The 23,306-nt window shown below is 44.2% G+C and overlaps 4 protein-coding genes across 15 annotated transcripts in view; 3 read left to right on the top strand and 1 right to left on the bottom strand.

Annotated features, from left to right (window-relative positions):
• rap1gapb (RAP1 GTPase activating protein b) overlaps window positions 1-1,879 on the top strand; it is a 54,886-nt gene extending 53,007 nt beyond the window's left edge. For all 10 annotated transcript variants that reach the window (XM_088389924.1, XM_088389921.1, XM_088389918.1 and 7 more), the window contains one exon: window positions 15-1,879. The gene's annotated coding sequence lies outside the window, so the exon portion shown is untranslated. The remainder of the gene's footprint in view (window positions 1-14) is intronic.
• Window positions 1,546-7,453, bottom strand: padi2 (peptidyl arginine deiminase, type II). Its single transcript, XM_088389925.1, has 16 exons — window positions 7,277-7,453; window positions 5,372-5,543; window positions 5,223-5,292; window positions 5,084-5,145; window positions 4,836-4,953; window positions 4,511-4,660; window positions 4,245-4,420; window positions 4,066-4,169; window positions 3,870-3,981; window positions 3,645-3,752; window positions 3,336-3,487; window positions 3,122-3,269; window positions 2,840-2,933; window positions 2,691-2,770; window positions 2,445-2,585; window positions 1,546-2,139 (listed from the first exon to the last, which is right to left on the bottom strand). The coding sequence occupies exons 1-16, from the start codon at window positions 7,366-7,368 to the stop codon at window positions 1,906-1,908; spliced, it is 2,013 nt and encodes a 670-aa protein (XP_088246051.1). The 5' UTR covers window positions 7,369-7,453; the 3' UTR covers window positions 1,546-1,905.
• A 908-nt stretch (window positions 7,454-8,361) lies between these two features.
• On the top strand, window positions 8,362-18,153 carry lrig2 (leucine-rich repeats and immunoglobulin-like domains 2). The gene is made up of 18 exons (XM_088390258.1): window positions 8,362-8,996; window positions 9,635-9,709; window positions 9,901-10,035; window positions 10,130-10,273; window positions 10,628-10,771; window positions 10,853-10,996; window positions 11,121-11,264; window positions 12,959-13,039; window positions 13,165-13,236; window positions 13,359-13,427; window positions 13,515-13,678; window positions 13,793-14,104; window positions 14,186-14,467; window positions 14,598-15,038; window positions 15,114-15,266; window positions 15,421-15,561; window positions 15,932-16,168; window positions 16,417-18,153. Exons 1-18 carry the CDS (start codon window positions 8,809-8,811, stop codon window positions 16,563-16,565), a joined length of 3,075 nt encoding a protein of 1,024 aa, XP_088246384.1. The 5' UTR covers window positions 8,362-8,808; the 3' UTR covers window positions 16,566-18,153.
• Window positions 18,154-18,539: 386 nt separating this feature from the next.
• Window positions 18,540-23,306, top strand: part of magi3b (membrane associated guanylate kinase, WW and PDZ domain containing 3b) — a 71,190-nt gene continuing 66,423 nt past the window's right edge. For 2 of the 3 annotated variants that reach the window (XM_088389789.1, XM_088389791.1), the window contains exon 1: window positions 18,540-19,740. In XM_088389789.1, coding sequence (XP_088245915.1) covers window positions 19,434-19,740 — 307 coding nt within the window. In that variant the 5' untranslated portion in view covers window positions 18,540-19,433. The remainder of the gene's footprint in view (window positions 19,741-23,306) is intronic. The other variant, XM_088389790.1, reaches the window with a different exon arrangement.

Raw genomic sequence — 23,306 nt, 5'->3', positions numbered from 1 at the left:
TATTTGTTTTGCAGCATTTCTTGGAGAGGCACTACAACTCAGAAATGGTTCGCTGGTTCTCCCTGGTTCTGACCAAGCTCGACTTCAAGACGCGGGCCATAGCTCTTTCCTGGAAGTGTTCCTTTTGGACTCATTAGCCATCCTGACAAGAAGTCAATGCAAGCTCAGAGGTCCAAAAAAATCCTTTGAAGGCCATGCAGGATCGTCATCTCCGTGTCAGTCCGCAACTTCATCCCAGTTTTGAAGATTTGGAGTGAGGTAAACTGAGCGTTTTTGAGCCGAGTGTTTGGTCTGTAACCTGTTGAGCATCCACGTGATGCCATCGGTTTACGTTCATTTGAGGAACGAACAGCATTTGACAACAGAAGCATTTAATCAAACTTAACGTGTCCATAAAACGGGATATCGTGATCTCAGCGTCCACTGATGGTAGAATGGCAGTTAAAAAAAAAGAAGTCATATTTACTTTGGTGCCTCAACCAGCAACAAAGCATTTTCAACCGTTTGTTTGTGCGAGTGCTACTGTGCATGGTGTCAACCTGCTTGACAAAAAAACAAAACGAGAAAAAAAAAGAAACTCCTCTGGTGCCACGTTGGTTGTACCTGTGATTCCCGTTTTCTTCATCTCCACGTGCAGTGTACAATATGAATCCACACTTTTTTTTTTTTACTGAAATGTCAGATATGTGACTTATGCTTACACTGAGCCATTTGAGCGTTTATTCATTATCCAACTACTGCGCTGACTTATCAATGTACCTGTACGCTCCTTGTCCTCATTACTAATACAAGTTAGCACACTAGTAGAATAACTCATGACTTTTTTTTCCTGTATGGCATTTCCGTGCACTCCCAAAAATTATTTTTTGTCGCGACGTTCCAAGAGAACATTTCCTCGTAGTTATGTTTCATTGGTAGACAACTATCTCAATAATTGAGTAATTGTTTAGACACATTGTGGTTTTTTTTTTTTTTTTACCTAAGAATCATCCAAGTCCTCATGGCAGCCTCTCAGTAATTATTCATTAAATCTTAGTCATTCATGAATACAAAGATTTTATTTCATTGTTATTGAGGTGTTTATCACTAAACATGACATAATAACAATAGTAAGTGGGGAAAACATTCCCCTTACCTTTTTCTTCGTGATATATGTTTTTACTTCCTTAATGTTGTATGTATTAAGCTTGTTAGTTGTTAGCTAGTAAAAGGTTTTAATGTCACCAGCAGTACTAGTCACAGTTGTCAACTAGTGCACAGTTTTGATTTTCTCGTAATGTTGTTGTTGTACAAAAACGTGTGCAGAAATGTCATACAGTAGCAGAAGGTACTAAAGTAAGACATGAACAACTGATTGCGTGGGAAGGATCACAAATAAATGCTCGAATGGCTTTACAATAGAATTCTTAGTTTGTGTTTGTCCAGTGGATTTTTTTTTTTTTTTTTGGAACTACACTGTGACTCATCTTGAGGTTGCCTTTCCAAATGATTGTGTCTCGTGAGCGGTCGTCTATCCAGAGGTTCCTGAATGTAATACACAAGGCACAACATGCTTCCTTTTATTTTGCAGGTATTTTTGTGTAAAACGGATAGGGAAAATGCAGGGAGGGAAACACCCTCAAATGACTGAGCTCAAACATTTTTTTTTTTTGTTTGACTTGGACTGAACCTGCTCAATTGAAGCGCAGATGGCTGGCGCCTCCATGTGGTTCAACAAAATAGCACATCCATCCATTTGGCCTGTGCTTTTGTGGTCGATCCAAAAAGTGATGAAATGATTGTATTTCTCTTCTTGTCTGCTTGTTGAAAAGACACGCTTGTACATACTGATTGCTTTGCATCCTCATTGTAAATAAAGACAACAAAGATGTTTCATGAAGACCATCGCAGTGATGCTTCCTCAATTTACAAGTCCAGGTCCCACCACTTGAAGTCAAACCCTTCTCTGCGCACGTTGGAGCCGCAGTGGACCTCACCCATGAGCTGGTGGTAGGAGGCAAAATCGTCGATGAAGGTGCAGGTGAGTCCCAGGCCTTCCATCAAGGAGCACATCTCCGCCTCCAGGGCACAGTGCCCGTTCACCTTGGGGCCGAAGGGCTTGGGAATGCCTAGACTTTGACCCAGCACGATCATATTTACCTACATAATATAAAATATAATTATTATAATATAGAAAATATTACAAAAATATAAAAATTATATATTAGTATACAAATATGAAATATAAATATTAAGAAAATATAATACAATTATGCCATTGGTATTTGGACAAAACATACTGCACACATAAATGCTGGGATTCTTGGGTGAATGTTGCATACTCCAGCTTTAAACTTACTACTAAACACTAAAAACATGTCTTCTTTATTTACAGTTGAGAAAATACCATAAAGAACTGCTTGAGGTCTGCGTTGGAAAAGAGTGCATCTGCTCCTCAAGCTTACCATGTCGGGGTAGAAGGCGACTGCTCGGAATTCCTGGTCAAAGTCCTCAAATAACTTGAAAAGGATAGGTAAGTCGATGATATCGCCGTCTTCCAGGCCAAGCTCTCGCTTTAGCACGTCTCGGTTCCAGTCGATGCAGCTCTGAACAAAAAGGCTCAGATGAATTTTTTGGTCGTATTGTTTTTTGATGTTCTATGTTTTTGTAAAGCTCAAAAGCTGTAATCATAATAATAATCTCGGACTCACCTGAACATAGTTGTTCTCAGCTTGGAAAGCTTCGTCTTGGAGTAATTCGTCCACTGTGATTTGCACTTGGTCACGCTGCCCTTTGAGCAAGTGGATTGGTTTGGACATTGAGGGAGGAAAGAATTGCAGGAAAGGACGGACATACATACCCTCAAAGAATATGGCCTGTCCATGACCGCTCTTCTGTAGGCCTCTGAATAGTTTGAAGCCCGCGTCCGGACTGGCCAGCAGCAACCGAAAGCCCTGCCAATGATGACAGGACAAAAAGAGAACACTGCCTGAGTATTTGCACTGGCATCATGTCAGACTAGAGGACAAAAGAGAAAAGCAGCAAAGTCACCTATACATTATTTAATTCCATGATTTTTTTTTTTACAAATCGGAATTGTGTTGCTTCAACCATGTGGTAAATCCAGCCTTCCTGGTTTTACCTTCCTGTCTGGCGCGGGAACAAAGGTCATGAATTCGTCCACGTGGCCCACAAACAGCCAGTCAGAAAACAAGGCGATGGGTTGCTGGACCTTCTGTGCCCAGAGGAAGTCTTGCACCACTTTGGTCATGTTCCGTCCATTGGTGGTTCTTAAATGAGAAATATTTGCAGAATTCCTCTTTCACCTTTCCACCCAAAATAAAAGTGAAGCTTACGTGGGAAACGCGACGCCGATGATGATTCTTCCCAACGGATACTCTTTGCCGTTGACCGTGACGGGAGGACTGACCTCCAGGTTGCCGAAGGAGTCCAAACTGCTCACGTCTTTCCTGAGGGCCACTCTCGTCACGTAGCCAAAATCAGGACCCTGAAGAGACGATTTCAAACATGGTATGTGTTGAAATTAAATCGCTGAGGTTATGTTGAGACTGAGAACTACGGAAGAGGATTTGGTGACATTGTCATGTGTTCAGAAGACATTTCTTTTCACTTTCTTGTTTGGCAGCCGAGGAAGCATCGCTCACCAGTAGCTCATTGTACGGAAAGTCTGTAAGGTTCCCATCTCTGGGGGAATCCAAGACCACGGGAAAGCGGTGATGCGGCGCTTCGATGTAACCAAACTCCAGCTCATCCTGGGGGAAAATGCCCATCATTCATGACGTATAAAGTAAGAAATACATATTTGCTAGGTTTATATTGCAGCTTGTGTGGGACGCTGAAAAAAAAAAATGTAGCTTTTGTTATCTTACTTGCATCCAGCGGTCACCTCTGTTCATATACTCGTGACAGATTTTGAGTTTATAGCCGCTCCTCGCCACCAGACTCTTCATTCCTTTCAAGAAGCCGTAGTTGTCTGACGTGCTGAGCAACAGGAAAATTAGAGACTATCTTTTGCAAAACATGAGAAGAAACTATTTGTATGGCATTTTTTGTTTTTTTTTGTACCTGCATACAAAAACCTCAACGGGCCTCAGGGTGTTTGGCGTCATGATCCACGGGGCCACTCTGAACACGACACTGTCGGTGAAAATGGGGGTCTCGGGAAGACCCTGTGGACACACGTGAGAAGTTGCCTTCCAATAACGTGATTCTGGATCTTATTTTATATTGTGAGGAGCTCTTACTTTGCAAATGGGCTCCAGCAGGCTAAGATTGATAGTGATGAGCCCGTCAAAGTCCTTATCTGGAAACCTGAGACCCTCCACGTAAAAGTTAGTCTCTGCTACACCCCCGAGGTACGGCACTTGCCCGGACAACACCTCACTTGACAGCACTCTCGTAAAGCCGCCAGAAACGCCAGCTGAAATTAAGAAACACGCTTGACGGTTCAAATAGCTCACATGATTTACAACACTTCAGTTGAATTTATTTATTTTTTTCTTTTTCTTACACAGGATGCTGCCGATCGACTGAGACCTGGGCGTGTAGACCCTGACGCTTTCTGCATCGCCCTGAGAGATGTGCATGGTGAGTTTGTAGCCGTGCGGGAGCTTGGCTGGGCCGCGCGTCCGCAGCACCATCTCGGACATGTCCCGCAAATCTGCATGTGGGAATAGAAAGGTCACACCATTAAGTAGCCCCCAGTGGAAGCATTCCGTTTTCTCACTTGCTTGTCACAGTGATGGCTCTTTTTTTGTAGGTTTGTACAGTGGTTGTGAAATATACCCTTAAATTAATTTGAATAAAGAGCAAGAGCGGTGGTGCATCTTCCATACCAGATAACTTGGAGATGTAGTCGACCTCCGTGTCAAGTTGCTTCGCATAGCGGCGCTCCGAGTCACAGTTGACCAATAGGACGGCTCCGTGCCCATTGGGACCCCACTTCCAAGATCCCTAACAACAAAATAGGAGGACTAGTATCTTAAATCGTATTTTTTGCCTCTATTATATCTTTCAAAATGTTTTTGGTGACTTGAAGAGTCAGAAATTCCATCCCTCTGCAATATTTGTCTTTTCTGCTCACTTTATTGGGGTTGTCTTTCTCCACAACGCCATCTCGGTCAGCATCCACATCAAGAGAGATCTCTGCATGACAAACACGTTTCATGTGATTGAAATGCGAAACTGAAATATGTTAGCAAATATGTGTTGTTGAGGCATACCAAGTGCTGTCAGGTGCAGGATGGCATTGCTCAAAACTTCTTGATTTTCACCGTAGTATCGAACAGTAAGCTTGTAAAATAAAAAAAACAAGGCAGGCTTACACAAAGTAGCATTAACGTCACGCATGCTCCTTCCTGTCAACAATTACCTTGCTGTCGTTCTCATGTTGGCTGGCACTCGTCATGGAGATGAGCAGCACTGATTTTCCATCGAGGGCGATGGGGGAGAGGTGAGAGGTCACCTGGGTTGGCGGGACAATGCTGTACTGAACGTTGGGGGTACATTTGACTGAGAAGAATGTGGAGTTGGGAGGTGCGCTCCTGTGGACCACATATGCAATGCAAGGAAAGAAAAGAAAAGGCAGCTTGATTTACTATCTGGCTCATTTCATACTCAAACTAACTCAGCGTGCTTCATATACTACTTAAAAGTACAACATTTAAAAGTATTTACAGTACATTTAAAAACAAAGTCAAATAATGGAAAATATCACACTTATATTGCTAAAACAATGTAAATTTGGGAAAAATATATTTCGAAAACAATTTAAAATATCTTAATCATAGGTATGTGGAAAAAAGTATAGTTTCTAATTAACTTCAGCCACACAACAAATAAGTTGGCAAAATTATATTTAAAAAAAAAAGGCCCAAAACTGACCAAGGTGACCTCAAGAAGATGCTTAATAGTTCCTTTTGTTATTTTGAGCATTTGGTTATGAGTCGCACCTTGTTGGGCCTTTATTTTTGCACTCATTGTTCTGCTCCCTCCTCCCATTCCCGCAATCGTTTTGCCGTTATACCCTTTAGTTGTGCAGGTGCTTTTATTACTTCCGCCTTGCGCCATAGTTGTCGGTTAATTATTTCCTACGTGTTTGTCGGCGCCTTTTGTTCTCCAACATTTGAGTATTCAACTGATTGTTTGCGTGTTAAGTTTTGGAAATAAACACTCGACTTCTTACAAGACTGCTCTGCTACTGTTTTAAGGTCGCATATTGCAATGTATTTCCATGAAGGTTCATTTTAAAAAGTACAATGAATTTTGTCAATCAATATATTCTTTTTGAAGCCGCCTCAAAAGCTATCAATTTTTCTGAAAAGTATTTAAAGAATTTTTTTACATGACTGCCTCTCATTCCAGTGTGCAAGCAATTTTGTGGATGACAGTTGGTTTAGTTAGTACCGAATACACCATATTGCAAAGAGATCACAAGACCCCCAAAAGCAAACAACGATTTTTAATGAGAGTCACTGTTGTGAAACCTGTTTCGAGATACCTGCAGGGCCTCGGCGTCCTCTTATTTACACAATAGACGCAATCATCCCAACACTATCGCCTCTCTCTTTTCCTGAAACAGCCGTTTTGCGGAGGAAAATTACCCCCTTTGAAGACATTCTCTCAACTAAACATGCCCTCGCTTGCTGTTAACATTCTTGCGGTGCATATGCCTGGTGGCAGTAGCAAGTGACACAAATGGGGGGGGGATTTTTCAGCGGCCGGCCCTGCACTTGAGCGAACAATTTTGTATTTGCTGGGTTATCCGGTTTCGGCTTGGATGTGCTGCGTTGGCTGTCGTTTGGCACGGCAGATGCAATTGGATGCCACAACAAAGTCTCTGGTGTTTGCACTGCAACAATAGATGGCCTGTTTTACTGTGTGGCTGGCAACAGCATCTGCGTGTTGACTTGTATGGCCCAGTTCACATCGAAATCAAAAACAAGAAAGACATGCCTCTAAAATGGCATTTTAGAGAAGGTTTTCGGCAACTTGTGATACTACAGACAACAATAGGTACGGCCTTGTACAATCTAATGTACATATCATATAGAATAAAATGGCTTTGGCTCATAGATGTACTAATATGTTTATTGTTACAGGTGCATCTCTCCAAACTGAAACATTGTAGAATAGTTCATTTCCAAATTTTAATACATGAATGTCAATATTATCATATCATGAGAAAGTAAAAGTGATTTTGAGTATAGAAATTAGTACCTAAATTGCACACATTTCTCAATTTAAATCTGCAAAGGGAGATTGTTTTCTGGCCTACCTGTTCAGGCCCAGGTGAAGCGCAGACCCAACCACACATACGGCATTTGCAGTTTTACCATAATCTACTCGGAGTGTGCGGGGGCGAATCATGGCTCCTGCCAGTGCAATCCAGGTAGCTCTCCTCGGACTGCACCGGCTGGCAGCCACCCCCTTGCCTTCTAAATACAGTAAAGGCTGGAACAAGCCTGAAGTTAAGTCCTGGCCTGTGATTCGTCAGAAAAGGGGACCTGACTCCAACCCCTAGATCATGTGACAGACCCCCCAACCCCCCCCTCGGCTGTTTTTCTTCTGCCCTCATTCAATTTGAGCCTTGCATCATTCATGATGTTTTCTAAAACTGCACTACAATGTTATGCATATTTATTGTTTATCTGTTATTTGTGCAAACTGCAGTGTTTGTGTCCAGTGTGACACATGGACGCTCCCATTTTCAACAGGTGATCAGGTAGTACTGTGATGGTCTAATCCGCTATAAAAAGTACAGAAGATCAAGTGACCAAACTTGAGACATTCCCATTACTGAAAGTTGTTGATCAAGTAGTACAGTGATTGTCTAATCGGCTATAAAAAGAACAGAAGACCAAGTGACCAATGATTACTGGTTGATGACATGACGTTCCCCATGGATGCCTAGGGGTGGCAGCAAAGCACTTCTTTTATGTAAATGAAATGTGTCATTTCACTTCTGTGTGTTATTGTGACAGCACAATGTCACAAGATGGTGCCAAAGTAATTCTTCTATTGCTTTGGCCTATGAGCAAAAACAGCATATAGGTGAGTTTTACAAAGATGACAAAGGATCGGTTCCTCCAAAAAGCCACAAACAAGTCACTTTGCAAATACAAATGTGGTGCTGCCATTTTCCCCTGTTTCACTCCTATTCTTTCTCGGTACTCTGCGTGGTAAAAACAAAATTTCATGTTGATTCTGAACGATTAAATATAATTTTTGTGTATGTAAAGTGCGGCTACAAATCACTGTCGTTTTGTTGTGGGAGCCAATCACATTCACGTACTGGTTTGACAAACGTACGCCAGGGCCAGTAGAATGGTCCAGATCTTGCTAAAAAGGGGCGGGACCAAGAATATCGCATGTCATCAACAGCGGGGCGCGTTTGTTGTTCTAGCAAGACATGCAGAGATGGTGAAATGACTTGAAAATCCTCGGGTGAATATTTTCTGACTCCTAATTCGGTTCAACCTAATCGATCCCAAACATGGGGCATTAAACTCGGCGCTGGAAAAAGTGGCGTATGCGGGTCGTTTGTCTAGGTGGGAGCTGAAGGAATTCCAGGCACGGGAAGAAGAAGCAAAGCCGAAATCTGTGCCAAGATGCTGCGCTCAAACTGGGCCGTAACTCTGCTTAGTCGCTCCATACGGAGCCGGAATAGTGTCACTACTTCGAATTGTATTTCTGCTTGACCGATCGCAAGTTGCGGGAACAGCACGACGGCTGAATAGTGAAAGTGAGAACATCCAAGGCTAGTTAGCCACATAGCTCCACAGCTACTCCTGCGGGAAGACATTTAAAATGGCGGAAGGCTGGCCCCTTCCCTTGGTCTTCGTCTTCGTGCTTCTTAATGCGATTGCCTGGAGTCTGAAGACGTGTCCGGCTCCTTGCTCGTGCTTCTCGGGACCGGACCAGCTCCGAGTTTTGGACTGCAACAGGAGACGGCTCTCGACGGCTCCCTTGGAGCCACTGGAGGGGATAAATCAAGTGTAAGTAGTTAGCCAAGTTAGCATGGATGTGCTCAAGTTGCTCCTGGGGCATCACAACATTGCCACTAGACCGGTGAACACGCCCGCTCGGATTTAGAATCTTATATAGATAGCTTATAGAATCGATATGTACATGCTACATGTAATTACAATTATTTTCTATACTGCCAACACGACTTTGTTTACATTTGGCACACTGCATTGTGAAATGTGTGACGTCAACGTCCGAAGCTCTATAATCTACGTATTTTACCGTGATTGCAGTAGGTTGACCTCAAATGAGTTCTTTTAGCGTAGGCTGCCGTGTTACGGTTCAACTGGCTTCCAGATTTACTGGCTCTTCAATCCAGCATTGCCTATTGGAGCAATGTCACTTTGTTTCCTGTCTGCAGATTTACAACTCCCTACTGGCTGCATGAAATTGAAAAGAGTGAAAAATAAAATCAAAAAATACTGTGCAGAGCGATATTCGAACCTGTGTCTCAAAGGAATAAAGCAGCGCCTTCGGGGCGAAAGCTTGACCTGCATGGTTATGAGCTGACAGACTCTCAGCGGTGCAGAAGTTTTACTTGTAGTTCTTAATTCAGAGTAAACTAGGTCATGGCAAAATAACCACTATGTTTTAAATTTCATTCCAGCTCAATGAACCACAATGAACTAACAGCCCTGCCCTTCTTTGGAGAAGCCACCGCCAACATCACATCACTGTCACTGTAAGTCACCTCTTATCTTACAGTAAACCATTTTGTAATCATGCCTACTAAATTCCCAATATATTGAGGCCAAAAGGCACCCGTGGACAATTATTTGAGTCATTTATACTCCGATTATGCTTACATGAATAACTAATCAGTCAGTGTTCCATCTTGACTCACACGTACTGCTTGTGTCTTGCATGATTTAGAGTGCACAACCGCATCTCTGAGCTCTTGATGCATCAGCTGCTGCCGTACGAGTCACTGGAGACGCTGGACCTGACATCCAATTCCCTTTCCGAGCTCAGGGCGGGAACCTTCCCCTCCATGCAGTTAAAATATCTGTACGATTCTTCCAGCTAAAATTTAACCGGGTTTGTTGGTTGGGCAAGCAAACCATTTCCAAAGCTTTGTTTCATTTGTCTTTTAATCTTGCAGGAATTTGAGTAATAACAAGATCAGCATCCTGGAACCGGGTTGCTTCGACAACATCTCCAGCTCTTTGCTGGTATTGAAACTCAACCGGAACAGATTGACGGTGCTACCGGCTAAAGTCTTCAAACTTCCCAGTCTGCAGTTTCTGTAAGTATCATTGGATGTTAAAACAGCAAAGACTCAAACAAGCTCTAAAATTGGCCGACCTTGTATTTATGCCACTTATTTGCTTGAATTTGCACGGGAAATTAATTGAGATACGGGTGCCAAATGATTAGAACACTTCCAATATCAATGGGAGGAAAGAAAATGGGAATTTTAAACGAGTGATAAAATAATCCTAAAGTAGAGCAAAGTTGCCAAATTGAGGAGCAATAGCTTCATTTCATTTTACAAAACAACACTTTGGATGCGTTCTCTTGTTTTTCTTGCCAAGGCATTGAATCTGCACTCGTAATTGTCAAATAGTAAATTCCCTTTATCGCTCTCACTCCTCATCAGGGAAATGAAGCGTAACAGGATCAGAATTGTGGACAGCCTGACATTCAAAGAGATGGATGCGCTCCAGTCACTCAAGTTGCAACGGAACGGCATCACCAAGCTCATGGACGGAGCCTTTTTTGGACTCATCAGCATGGAGGAACTGTGAGTCACCAATCGGTTACTTCTCGTATCTTCACGGCTAATATACGTCCGGGAATCGATAAAAAGCATTTTCTGTTTCAGAGAGCTCGAGCACAACAACCTAACAGAGGTGAACAAAGGTTGGCTGTACGGCCTGCGGATGCTGCGGATCCTGCGTGTGAGCCAGAACGCCGTGAGCATCATCCGACCAGACGCCTGGGAGTTTTGCCAAAAGCTGGAGGAGCTGTTAGTGTGTTTTCTTTCCATCTGGAATAACCACTTTTTAAAAAACCCTTTACACACCCATATCTAACGGCATATTTTCTTGATGTCCTCGCTAAACATATTTGTATTTTTTTGTTGTGTACAGAGACCTTTCCTTCAATCACCTGACCAGATTGGAGGACACCGCTTTTGTGGGCTTAGGTCTTCTGGAGAGCCTGAATCTTGGCGAGAACTCCATTAGCCACGTGGAAGAGCGGGTCTTCAGTAGTCTGGCCAATCTGCGCACATTGTAAGTAATAAGCGTGACCTTTTTTGGGTCAATACGTAGTCTCAACCGCATGTTGGACTTTTCACACTGCCATCACTGATGGATTTGTGACAACGAATCATCCGCCTCCCATAAAACAAAATATCATTTCTAGAAATAATATATTTTGACTCATTTTTGCTCTCTGTGCATTCTGAAGGAACATGGCAGGTTTGTTTGCTTCACTGCTTAGTGTGTAGTGTCTTTAGTGAAGTGAGAAATATTCACAATTTCTTAGCTGTACTTCCACAAAATGAATTAGATTTTGTTTGTTTCACTTCCTCATTGCCATCTGTATAGGCTGGAATTACACTGCAGCTCTAGATCCAAGTGGCTAGTTCTGATTTAGGGGTTGGGTTTTTTCTCTATTTACATGTCAATTAACCACCAATTGTGATTTATTTATCTGATTTGATTATGGACCTACCTGTACATTTAGACCATATTTAATTGTCTATGCATTTGGTGTAGAATTTTTTAAATGTGCTGTTGGGGAATATGCCGACGTGTATATTTCTGTCAGTCATTGGTACAATTCAATGACATCAAGCTCGCATTGACAAGGTTTAACTGATCCGTGCCTTTATGCTGCAATTGCACTGGCAGATGAGATATTGATACATTTTGAAGAGGTCGGATTCCGATCTTAGATACCACACACACACATTTATACTGCCCACATATCGGCACTGCATCACTTGAGACTAAACAAATATGTCATTTGAGCCACGCAGTGTTACTCCATCCTTAGTTCAAGAGCACCCATCATGTCATTTTGTAGAATTATTTCCCGTCCATGTTTCTTGTCGATTGTACTGTCCGCCCACCAAGTCTTCCATCCTGTTGGTAAGGAGTGACTATTTGGCTCCTAGAAAACCTTGGTTTTTGCTTTTCGATCAAGATTGTGATTGTTAGCAATATTGTGAGCTCTCGTGATACTTTGTGAAGTAATGTAACTGCTGCTCCTCTCTGCTCATGTAGAATATCAGATTTGGTTGCTATATCCGTTCTGTAATTTAGAAACCCTGACCCTTGTTTTGTGTGCAAGCTGCACCATCCCAAACTAATGACGTAAAATGTACATCTATGTGCGAGGGGATTTTGTGAATTCATTATTTGCGGATGGAGAAGGAGGTCAGCTAGCTGCGGCAGCTTGACACACCAGCGTGGGTGCTTTCATGTGAAGAGGGGGATCGGGAGAGTGCAGGAGTTCTTTCAGAGGTGGCCAAGCGTGAGGAGGGGCGGACAAAAGGAGCCCGGTCCCGCGAGGCATCCGGCATGCACGGCTGTGGGCCCGTGAACTGACTTTTTTTTGCCAAACGGGGGGCCAATTCATCCCCACTCATCAGAACAATGGCTCACTGTGGAAGTTTGATGGATTGGGTTGTAGGGGGAGAAGACAATCTTTCAGATTATGATTTCACTCTTTGGACGTTGTGTTTTGATTGGTTTTCTTTGTGTTTTGATTGTGAGTACAGGTAGAGCAATTTATTTTTTTATTCCATCTTCTATCCAGTCGAATGTAACAGGATACATGCGCTCTTGCCATAGCACCTTCCTGATATAACAAGGATTTAAGGTCTTCCACATGAGGTTCAACTCACTACATGTGCATGCATAGTGTGTGTGTGTGTGTGTGTGTTCCGAAACTAAAATCCGCCTCTTTGTTTTGGCAGAGACATCCACAATAATGAAATTTCTTGGGCCATTGAGGACTCCATCTGCTTGTTTGATGGAATGAAAAAGCTGAACACATTGTGAGGACGCAGAAATGCTTGTTTTTCTGTTTGTGTTGGTGTCGATTTCTGCTTTTTGCATCATGTCGCGTCAACAAAAGCTGCGGGTGACAGACTAATTCACCATCAAACATTCTGTCTTCTAGAATATTACAGCAGAACAAAATCAAGTCAATAACCAAGAAAGCCTTCGAGGGTCTGGATGAGTTGGAGCACCTGTGAGTCGATTATTGGAACACCCTTTTTTTTTTTTTTTTTAATCCCAGAGCACATTGTGGTTGTTTTTGACCCAAAATAGCAGACTTGCATGTAACACTCTTTTATTTTCTCATTTTTCCAGGGACCTCGGAAGTAACGACATCATGTCAATACATCCTGAGGCACTGCTACATACGAAGCTCAAAGTGTTGTAAGTAAAAAAAAAATGGGAAGAAAAAAAATCTCAGCTAATGAGTTTGTTTTTCCTCATTATCTTATGTTTTGTGTTCCCGTCAAGCATCCTCAACACAAGCAGCTTGCTGTGCGACTGTCACATGCAGTGGCTGGGACCCTGGCTCACCAGCAACCGCTTTCTTCATTCCGTGTCGGCCGTTTGCGCCCACCCGGTCGGCTTGCTCGGTCGCAATGTCCTTTCAGTCATCCCCGAAGACTTTGTTTGTGGTCAGTTGATTTTGTAATCAAATATTTGATTGTTTCAGCTGTCCTAGAATTGCGGAAAAGTGCATTCACACCAAAGAATCCAAATGAATTGATGCGATTCTTTGAACCCCACAGACGACTTCCCCAAGCCTCGGATCACCACTCACCCCGAGACGTCGGTGGCGCTGCGTGGCAACAACGTGACCCTGAGCTGCGTCGCGTTGAGCAGCAGCGACTCGCCAATGAGCACGGCGTGGCGGAAGGACGGTGAGGTGCTTTACGATGCCGAGGTCCAAAACTACGGCCGGTACCAGGACGGCGAGCTGATCTACACCACCGTGCTGCACCTCCTCAACGTCAACTTCACCGACGAGGGACGCTACCAGTGTGTGGTGTCCAACCACTTTGGTGCCAACTACTCCAACAAGGCCAAGCTCACCGTCAACGGTGAATAGATGATTTGTTTCAGCCCTAAATTTGGCAGAAGGAATGCAACTTGATTCTGATGTTTGTCTGTCCTCTCTACAGAGCTACCGTCCTTCCTCAAGACCCCCATGGATCTGACCATCCGCACCGGGACCATGGCCAGGCTGGAGTGTGCCGCCGAGGGCCACCCTTCGCCACAAATCGCGTGGCAGAAGGACGGCGGCACGGATTTCCCCGCCGCCCGTGAGCGCAGGATGCACGTCATGCCGGACGACGACATCTTCTTCATCGCCAACGTGAAGACGGAGGACATGGGGGTGTACAGCTGTACGGCGCAGAACGCGGCAGGCAGCTTGTCTGCCAACGCCACACTCACCGTCCTGGGTGAGTCGTAGATTACGACTTGAATTGTACGGCTCGAATAGGTTTTGCGTAGTGTTACTCTGGTGTGGATGTTTTGCCAATGTTGCTTGGGAGTCAGCGCATTAAGCAATGATATCCTCTCCGATTGCAGAAACTCCTTCGTTTCTGCGGCCCCTGGAGGACAGAACAGTGGCGAGAGGTGAAACGGCCGTGCTTCAATGCATCGCTGGAGGCAGCCCCGCCCCACGCCTAAACTGGACCAAAGACGACGGTCCCCTGGTGCTCACGGAGCGCCACTTCTTCGCCGCCGCCAACCAGCTCCTGATCATAGTCGACGCAGGGCCCAGTGACGCCGGGAAGTACACCTGCCTCATGTCCAACACGCTGGGAACCGAGCGCGGCCACATCTACCTGGGCGTCTCGCCATCGCCCAACTGCGACACCGGTGCCGGCTTCGACCAGGACGGCTGGACCACCGTGGGCATCGTGGTGATCGTGGTGGTCTGCTGCGTGGTCGGGACCTCACTGGTGTGGGTCATCGTCATCTATCACATGCGCAGGAGGAGTGAAGACTATAGCATCAGCAACACAGGTTAGCGAATGGTTATTTAATTTTTATTCCAGACACCTTGTGCATCATTTCACATAAAATGTTTTCTTTCAACAGATGAGATGAATTTACCTCCGGACATCCCCAGCTACCTCTCTTCTCAGGGGACTTTGTCAGAACCGCCGGAAGGCTACAGCAACTCTGAGGCCGGCAGCCACCAGCAGCTCATGCCTCCTCTCTCCAATGGACATGTGCACAAGGGCACCGACAGTAAGCCAACTCGCTCAACTTCTAATTGCTCACCTCACTCACCAGGCCAAGCTCTGCCTTTTAAAACTATACGCAGATACGACACAAAAGGTGGTCAAATGTAAAATGGGCCAGCTCAAGGTTTGAGGCTCACTGTCCTGTGTGTGTGTCCCAGGTGTGTGCTACGGAGACGCAGGCAGCGAGGTGGAAACGGACAGTAACGGACGGCTTCACTGCCGGGTGGGCTCTCTGTTCACAGGCCATAGCAGCTTCCAACCCGGGGAGGCTCGTGACGGACCAGCTGGAGCCCCCGCAGGTCCGTTTGTCATATGGATGTCTGCCTGCCTCTTTCTTTGTATTTAGAAGTCATTTGCATTCCATCTAGCGCTTCTTTCTGCATCTTATCAGTCCATAAAATTGCAAAGTACCAAATCGACTTTTTTATAGTCCAGCAAACACGACTAAATAATGCAAGTTGGAAGCTGAGGCATGAAACCGGAGAATGCCTTTGTACATCACACCAAAACAAAATAGGGTGCATCTCGTATGCAACAGAAAAGGTTGTGATGAAAGGCACAAAGCTGTCAGAATATGTTTGCAGGTTCTCTCTTGTTTTTTTTTTTTTTTTTTGTAGCTCTGATGCAGCATAACCTTGCATGTAAACACTGTGTGTCTTGTATCATAAGGCGCAGCAGCTCCTTTGGTTATCTGCTACGACAACGCCAACATCTACTCTCGCACGCGGGACTACTGGCCCTACGCCTACCTGAGCGAAGACGACGCACTGGACAAAGATCTACCGGGCCTCAAGGAAAGCTTTAGTGAGCACGCTCGGCGAGAGGACGTCACCCTGGAGCGCCTCTTGGGCAAACATGACTTGGAGAGGCCAGGCACACATACTTCAATGGGAGACTATGCAAGTGGTAAGAAGTGCATGCTAAACTCCAAATTTTTCTTCCTAGCTCGGCGATGCAATGTGCAATACAATTTTAATTCCAGGCTGTAAATAAGCTTCTCACTTACTGGCACATTTTGGGAAACAGGTTGATGAGATTATCTTGCGTGTGTAATTTCCCATGACTCCAGAGACCTGAGTATTTGTATACATTTTCCCGATCTGTCATCTGACATTCAGATCATTTTTAACACCGATTTTGCGTCTTCTTTGTAGATTTCCTCAGCAACTCGATGTGGGGCGAAAGGCAAAAGCCCCAAGCGGGCCGGACATTTCCACCGCCGGGCGATGTGGCGGCGAGCACGCCCCCTGACAGACTCCCTCCCAAAAGGACTAACCCTCAGGACCATCCAGCACCCACCTAAACCTGGTGTCCACGTCCACATGCCTTTCTGCACCCACTACCTCCTTCAACACTCTGCCAAAGATTCTCTCTTAGAGTGTTTTTGCATTGCTCTACTCTCACTGAACAAAAGTTGACCTCCAGCCGTCGCTCCTGAGGACGTCGTGAATGTAAAATTTGGAGGGACATTGTTTTTTATTTTTGTGCGGAGCGTGACGGAGCATCGTTGAGATATTGAGCGAAGACTGTGAGGGGACAGTGACGCCACTATGTGCTGCGTAGTACATATGAATATAACCTCAGCCTTACCGCCGTCAGCCAGCCTTCCTCTTCAAGCAGTTTACCGAGTGGGGGTCCCTTTTTTTATTTGATGTGACAATCATGTTTTTTATTAATATTAGTGTCACCTCCATGGAGACAACACGCGCACTGATCCGTTTTCCCTTCACCGCTCACAGGCACTTAATTTAACCGTGATCTTTTATTATGACTGAACCCACCGTCCTCCCCCAGAGAAAAGACATTGGCACTGTGAACAAAACAAGTGTAGAATGTATTATTTTATACTTGTATGTACAGGCTAGTAATCTGCTATTATATTTTACACTTTGTCTCTGATCTAAAACTGGTTTGGTACTTGTCATTTTACCCAGGAAGTTTCTTGGGAGGAATCCAGTGGAGCCCCAAAAGTTCAAAACTCTCCCATAAATATTCAAAAGGCATTCTGGTGGAAATTGCATCATATTTGTTGTGGTCTCGCATAAAATTCTCCAACTGAACTTCAATATGCAATGCTTGCAATATCATTTTGAATATTTCTCAACCGGCTAGTCATAGGGGTGATTTTGCTCAATAGGCCAAGGGTATCAGAAAACTTTGCTAAAAATACTTTTTCTTGTTTTCATCAAATTATAGGCACCCATATGAGTAGGCTAGTGAAGCATAAAAAGAAGTTAATGGCTGTTAACTTTGACTTTGAGGAGGCTCCACTGTGCTCTCACTTTATCTGTAATTAGTCTAAAGCAGCAGGCAGAACTGAAATGATGTCACCTTTTTGCACTTGGATTTTTGCTCCTCTGTTGTCGACATTGCACACATTCCTCGTTTTGCCGCAAAATGGTACTGTTGTTTAAAACGGAGACCCTCGAATCTTACAATGGTACATTGAGGGCCCTCCGCCCCAAACTCATTCACTTGTTTATGTAAGCGGTCAAACTACCGAGGCCTTATGTAGATTCACATTTTTGTTTGTTTTGCTATTATTATGTTTACTTTTTTTATTATTATTCTGAATCTACACATTCCTGATTTCCGTTTGGATCCTTTCACAACTTAACGTGAAGGAGCTTCATGACCATGTGACATACAAAAATTACATTTTTATTGCAATCTGAGTGCCACTTTGTTTCCTCAATACCAAAGTTTACTAGTACAGTAAAAACAAAAAAGGCTCTGGCAATCTTCTGTGCTTTTCTTTTACGTTTATTTCCGATTCTATTTTTGGACCAGGTACATTGTATAAAGCATGTTTAATCAAATATGAAAAGAAAATGAATTTTTGTTACATAGCTATTATTATAGACAATAAAAACGAATTGTGTTCTACACAATACATGCAGCAACTGTTTTTTTTTTAATTCACTATTAATTCTAAAGAAATTATGTTAGAAAAAGTGTGTGTGCATGTGCACCTATATAGACTAATCAACAAAAATAATTGAGGGATTCATTGATATTAAAATCATCATTAGTTCAATTATAAATTAGACCCGCAACATAACAAACATCTCATCGAGTGCTTCCAGGACCCCAGGTTATGTCATCACCTTTAACAAATTTAGGATGACATCACTGACATATGACAGTGCTCTGACTCAGAGTGCTGACACCAAGCTGCTCCACTCAAGCGTATATATCATCATTTATCATACAACCGTAAAAATGAAAGACATTTACTGTCTTCTTTTACCTCACACTAAACAATTTAGTACATCCCTACAAAAGTGTTTGCAAAAATTTGTTCTGGTTTTGCATTCAACAATTATGCACGCAGCATGAAAAAAAAAGCTGCAGATTAACAGATAACTGATAAGTATTCATGATTGATTTCATTGTGGGCTTGAATGCTGTTTAATGCAGACAACCAGATAATGCAAAAATATCCTCACCAACATCCCGTGCAAATGAAATCATCTTCCCATTGAAATGCCATTTATGCGTTTGTATTTTCTTCTAATTCAATACGTGTGAAAGAAAATAGAGGGTGAGTTGGAGTGGTAGAATTTTTAGGGTGAGCCTGAGGACACTTGGACCGACGCTGTATGTCACCAGAAGATGGCGCCAGCACCTATTTCCACGCAAGCGCAAAAAGCGTCAGTGCGCACAGCCACTAAAAGGGGGCGTACCGTTCCGGACGGAGCCGGGGCTGGAACGAGTCTGAGCGGTGCCAGGTGTGCTCAAACCTGATTTGGAATCAGATGCCTTCACTACCGGGGGCTGGACTTCCACGGTGCGTGCACACAGTGTGGAGCCGCCTGCCTGCCAGCCTGCCTGCTTGTCTGTCTGTCAGCGTCCACGCTCGTTGCTCCGGTGTCATCCAAACCTGGCGCGTTGACGACCCATTTTTGCATCTTTTATTAAATTTTATTTTGCAGAGAGCGACGCTGTGATTGCTGCGCTTCGTCACGTTTTACGCACAGGGAGCGCTTATTGGAATTACCGCGTGGATGACACTCCTGCACACCTTCCACGGGTGGAAATCACTCAGGAAGATGAACCGAGCTGGAGAATCACTCGCTCGGGTTTATTAGGCCGCCGCGACATTAAAGAAAAACAATAATTATAATCAAAGCCAGGCTTTTCTCGACTTGACAAGTCAAAGGACTCCAACATGTCCAGAACCTTGAAGAAGAAGAAACACTGGTCCGGTAAGGTGGTGGAGTGCGCGGTGTCGTGGGGCAACCTGGGCGACTTCGGCTCCGTGGTGGAGGTTCTGGGGGGTGCTGAAGTGGGCCAGTTCCCGCACCTGGGTCAGATGAAGCTGGACGTGCTGGTGTGTCACGTCGGGAAGCTGCCCTACTACGGCGACGTGCTGCTGGAGGTGAACGGGACGCCTGTCAGTGGACTTACAAACCGGGACACGCTGGCTGTCATACGACACTTTCGGGAGCCGGTTCGCTTGAAGACTGTCAAACCTGGTGAGTCACATCAACTTATTTTTCCCATACATGTTGTGCATTTTTTCTTTTTTTTTCTTTTAAACCCAACTAACTGAACACAGCAATAAGGTGGTGTCTTGACCTTAAATCATCTTTGCCCAGCAAAATGAATGCAAACGCCATTTATCCGTCCCACCCCTGCTGCGAAAAGCAGCAAGAAAAATCCATATTGTGTTTCATGCATGTACTGTAGATACATTTAATGATGAAGCTGAAGATAGTTGCAACAAATCACATCATATTTTTGCATAATAAATTGGAACGCTTATCTGCAATGGCCTTTCCCCCCCCCTAATTTAAATCCAATGGCCACTAAGAAATGAATTTAAAATTGGGTGAAAGTTAAGATTTCATTTAACCATACAAGACTTTTTGATGCATTCAATCCAGCATGGCTTTTGTAGCTCTCACCACTGTCTCCATTTGAATGCAGTGGTCGATTGTTTTTTTGCTGCCCACGATCTCTTCTGGAGTAAAATGTGGTCTCTTTTCCATAGATGCTACTCTCTCAAGAGTCGTTAAGTATGTTTTTTTTTTTTTTTTTGCAGTTTACGGTCACCACTGTCTCCACTTGCAAGTTGCAGTAACCTTTGTGTTGCTCACTTTCTTCATGACTAAAATGTAATCTCATGACCAAGAGCCAAAAATAGTATAGTAGACTATTGTTTTCCTTTCCATTGTTTGTTTTCATTAGCATCTTTGAGTCCCGATTAGTCATGTTGGGCACTACGTTTACGTTGCTTTACTCCGCAGCAGTCTGTACTTGGCTGCAGTAGCTCATTGTATTGGTGAAAATGTGCTTTCCTTACCATTCCTTTCCATTGTTTCTTGTGTGGCATGTTTTTGTAGTACCTCAATCATCACCGTTTCTATTTGACTGCAGCAACTGGTTTTATTGCAGCAGCCTTCAGTCTCCTCAAATCTTGGTTGTTCCACGGACTAACATTTGTTAGAAATTGCTAGTACATTCTTAATTGTTGTCGGCAACTTTTTTTATTATATCAGCCAATGTTGTCGGCCAGAACATCTCCATCCACCCCCGGAGCCGTGTTGCACCGTATCAGCTCTAATTGGCGCATTGGCTCCCATCAGTTTCTCGGGGAGATCGAACACTGATAATGGCAATAATGGTGTGGCAGCCTGGTCGGAGACATCCAGTCTAAGTGCACTCCCTCCCGTGCATAGAAACAAGGCCTAATTACATCCTCCATTATTCAGCCCGTGCACATGGATGCAATGGAGTGGCGAGAATGGCTGGCTGGCTGAATCCTGTTGTCTCATCACAGCACTTCCGGCCCGAGCATGAATGATGCTACCTACCGCTGACATCCCATAATAAGGTGGGGTGCCGCTATGGCCGGCCTTTAATGGAGTCAGGCGATGGGACAGTTAAGAAAGACGGGCCGGTTTGCTGCTCAAAACAGCAAATGATACCATCGTCAATGTGCCCCCAGCAGCCAGCAGCTGTGTCCCACAAGAACCCGACCTGGGTCGAGCTCCCTCGACATCAGCTGCACATCCGTGCCACACACTCTCAATATATATGTGTGTGTTGTTTCGGAGTAACGGGCATGCATGTGTATTTTGTGGCTGGCGCTCCCCAGAGCTGCCAGCAGCCATCTTTACTGGGCCGCTTAACCAAGGATGATTAATAAAATGCATGAAGGGGAGCAACAAAAGCAGAGAATTGTTCATGTTGGCCATGATGCATCATAGCGTTAGGTACCCTTGCGCAATTTAATGAGATCCTATAGAAGTTTTTGATGAAGATAATGACGTGTCAGTCATTTTTGATGAACAACCACAATTCTTTTGTTGCTGCCCTAATTTTACTAGGCTTCAATGACTCACCGGCTGCTAAGTATTATGGCTGAATTCCCCGTGTTCAACACAGAAAGAAAAAAAGGTAGCAAAATTAAGAAGGCAACCTATTCATGTGCCAACTTCGGGAACCTCATTTGAATATCTTTCCAGTAATCTGCTGATAAATATTATGGCTAATTACTTCTAATGAACATGTGCCGTTCTGCAGCGGAATATGTCTTCGGCGAAGAATTTAGATTCATATTCGCTTCTACTTGAGGTCAGTGCCAAAGCTATTGTATCCATGCAAGCATCATTTCAATATCTTTCCACCAATCAACTGATGCTTATAATGTTTAATTTATCATGGCATAAACTTCTATAAGGCTGCACGGTGGGTTGCTGGTTAGCTCATCCGCCTCAGAGCAGATGTTCTGGATTCGATTCCAGCTCTGGCCTTCCTTTGTGCAATTTGCATGTTCTCCCCATGCCTTTGGGTTTCCTCCCTCATCCCCAAAAGAACATGCATGGTAGGCCGATTAAGTGCTCCAAATTGCCTGGAGATGTGAGTGTGACTGCTTTTTGTCTCTGTGTGCCCTGTGATTGGCTGGCAACCAGTTCAGGGTGTCCCTTGCCGACTGCCCAGTCAGCTGGGATTGACTTCAGCACGCTCACGACCCCTGTGAGGATAAGCAATTCTGAAAATGGGTGGATGGATAAAAATGTATGTTCCTATTTGCTCCCATGATTAAAAAATGTCTGGAAGAGTCGAAGGCTCAAAGCCAACTTTCCTCACATTGAAATGCACACAAAAATAATTAGGCAGAGCACAGAAGAAAACACCAATATGTATTCTTGTGATAACTTTTCTTCTGTAGGGAATTTCAATTCAATGAATTTGAGCGATTCCAGATATCTATTCAATTGTAAGTGACCTAATAGCAACAAATCCCTATGCGCAGCCACGATTAAATAACAGCTAAAGGGCTGCTTTTGGAAAGCCTCTCTGGCTCAGAGATAAACCTCCTCACATTGAAAAGCATATGAAAACAGCCCAGCAACAAATAATCAGTCACCTGCTTCCAAATCACCCAAATTGACTCCATTTATCTTCCATCATGTGTCTAAGCAGTATTTTGCGATGACCTTAGTCGGTTAACGTCACTTCCATTGGTCCACACTTATGTGTGAGAACATGAGCATATGTAGACAGACGTGTTGTCCTCCGGTATGTCTTTCACGTCTTGACGGATGGCGTCAGGTGTGCAGATGGCCTGGCCTTTGCGCGTCCGCACCATGTATACATTCTTGCAAGCCGGCCTCATGTTTAATTCACAGCCTTCCATGCATAATTGAGTCAGTCAGTGAACTTTTCTCCACTCTGATGGAGTCGCCGGATCAGCTGTTGTGATGACTCGACGGCGACTAGCAGACAACAGCAGACGGGCTCTCTGGGTGCACCAGATGTTCCTCGATGTTCTTCGCCGCGTTCCTCTGCGTTCCGAGTGTGGTATAGAAGAAAGCATGCCGCATGAGGAACTTTACGCCGCCGCCGCATGTTCAATTCTCCAGGGGCAGCCTTTGCGCTCGGAGATGAAGACGTTGTCGACGCCGAGGCTGCGGCACCGTCTCTCTCTGCTAACTTTTGATTGAGTCGGCAGTGACGCCTCTATTTAAAGATCTGCTGGAGTCTATTTCCATTGTTGCGTTCGTCTGAGGCTCAAACCACATTCACGAATTGA

Source organism: Syngnathus floridae, chromosome 11 (genome assembly GCF_059516105.1).
Source record: "Syngnathus floridae isolate MCC-2025c chromosome 11, RoL_Sflo_1.0, whole genome shotgun sequence".
NCBI lineage: Eukaryota > Metazoa > Chordata > Actinopteri > Syngnathiformes > Syngnathidae > Syngnathus > Syngnathus floridae.
The sequence above is the reverse complement of the archived record's forward strand: the minus strand, read 5'-3'. Positions and strand labels throughout refer to the sequence as shown.

Bases quoted from the DNA above. Each gene is read 5' to 3' on its own strand.
- padi2 (XM_088389925.1), bottom strand. From the start codon at position 7,368: ATGATTCGCCCCCGCACACTCCGAGTAGATTATGGTAAAACTGCAAAT. The intron at 5,146-5,222 runs GTATGCCTCAAC...TTTGTCATGCAG, and splicing joins CCTGCACCTGACAGCACTTG to AGATCTCTCTTGATGTGGAT. The intron at 2,586-2,690 runs GTGAGTCCGAGA...CTTTTTGTTCAG, and splicing joins CTGAGAACAACTATGTTCAG to AGCTGCATCGACTGGAACCG.
- lrig2 (XM_088390258.1), top strand. From the start codon at position 8,809: ATGGCGGAAGGCTGGCCCCTTCCCTTGGTCTTCGTCTTCGTGCTTCTT. The intron at 14,105-14,185 runs GTGAATAGATGA...TCCTCTCTACAG, and splicing joins GGCCAAGCTCACCGTCAACG to AGCTACCGTCCTTCCTCAAG. The intron at 15,039-15,113 runs GTTAGCGAATGG...TTCTTTCAACAG, and splicing joins CTATAGCATCAGCAACACAG to ATGAGATGAATTTACCTCCG.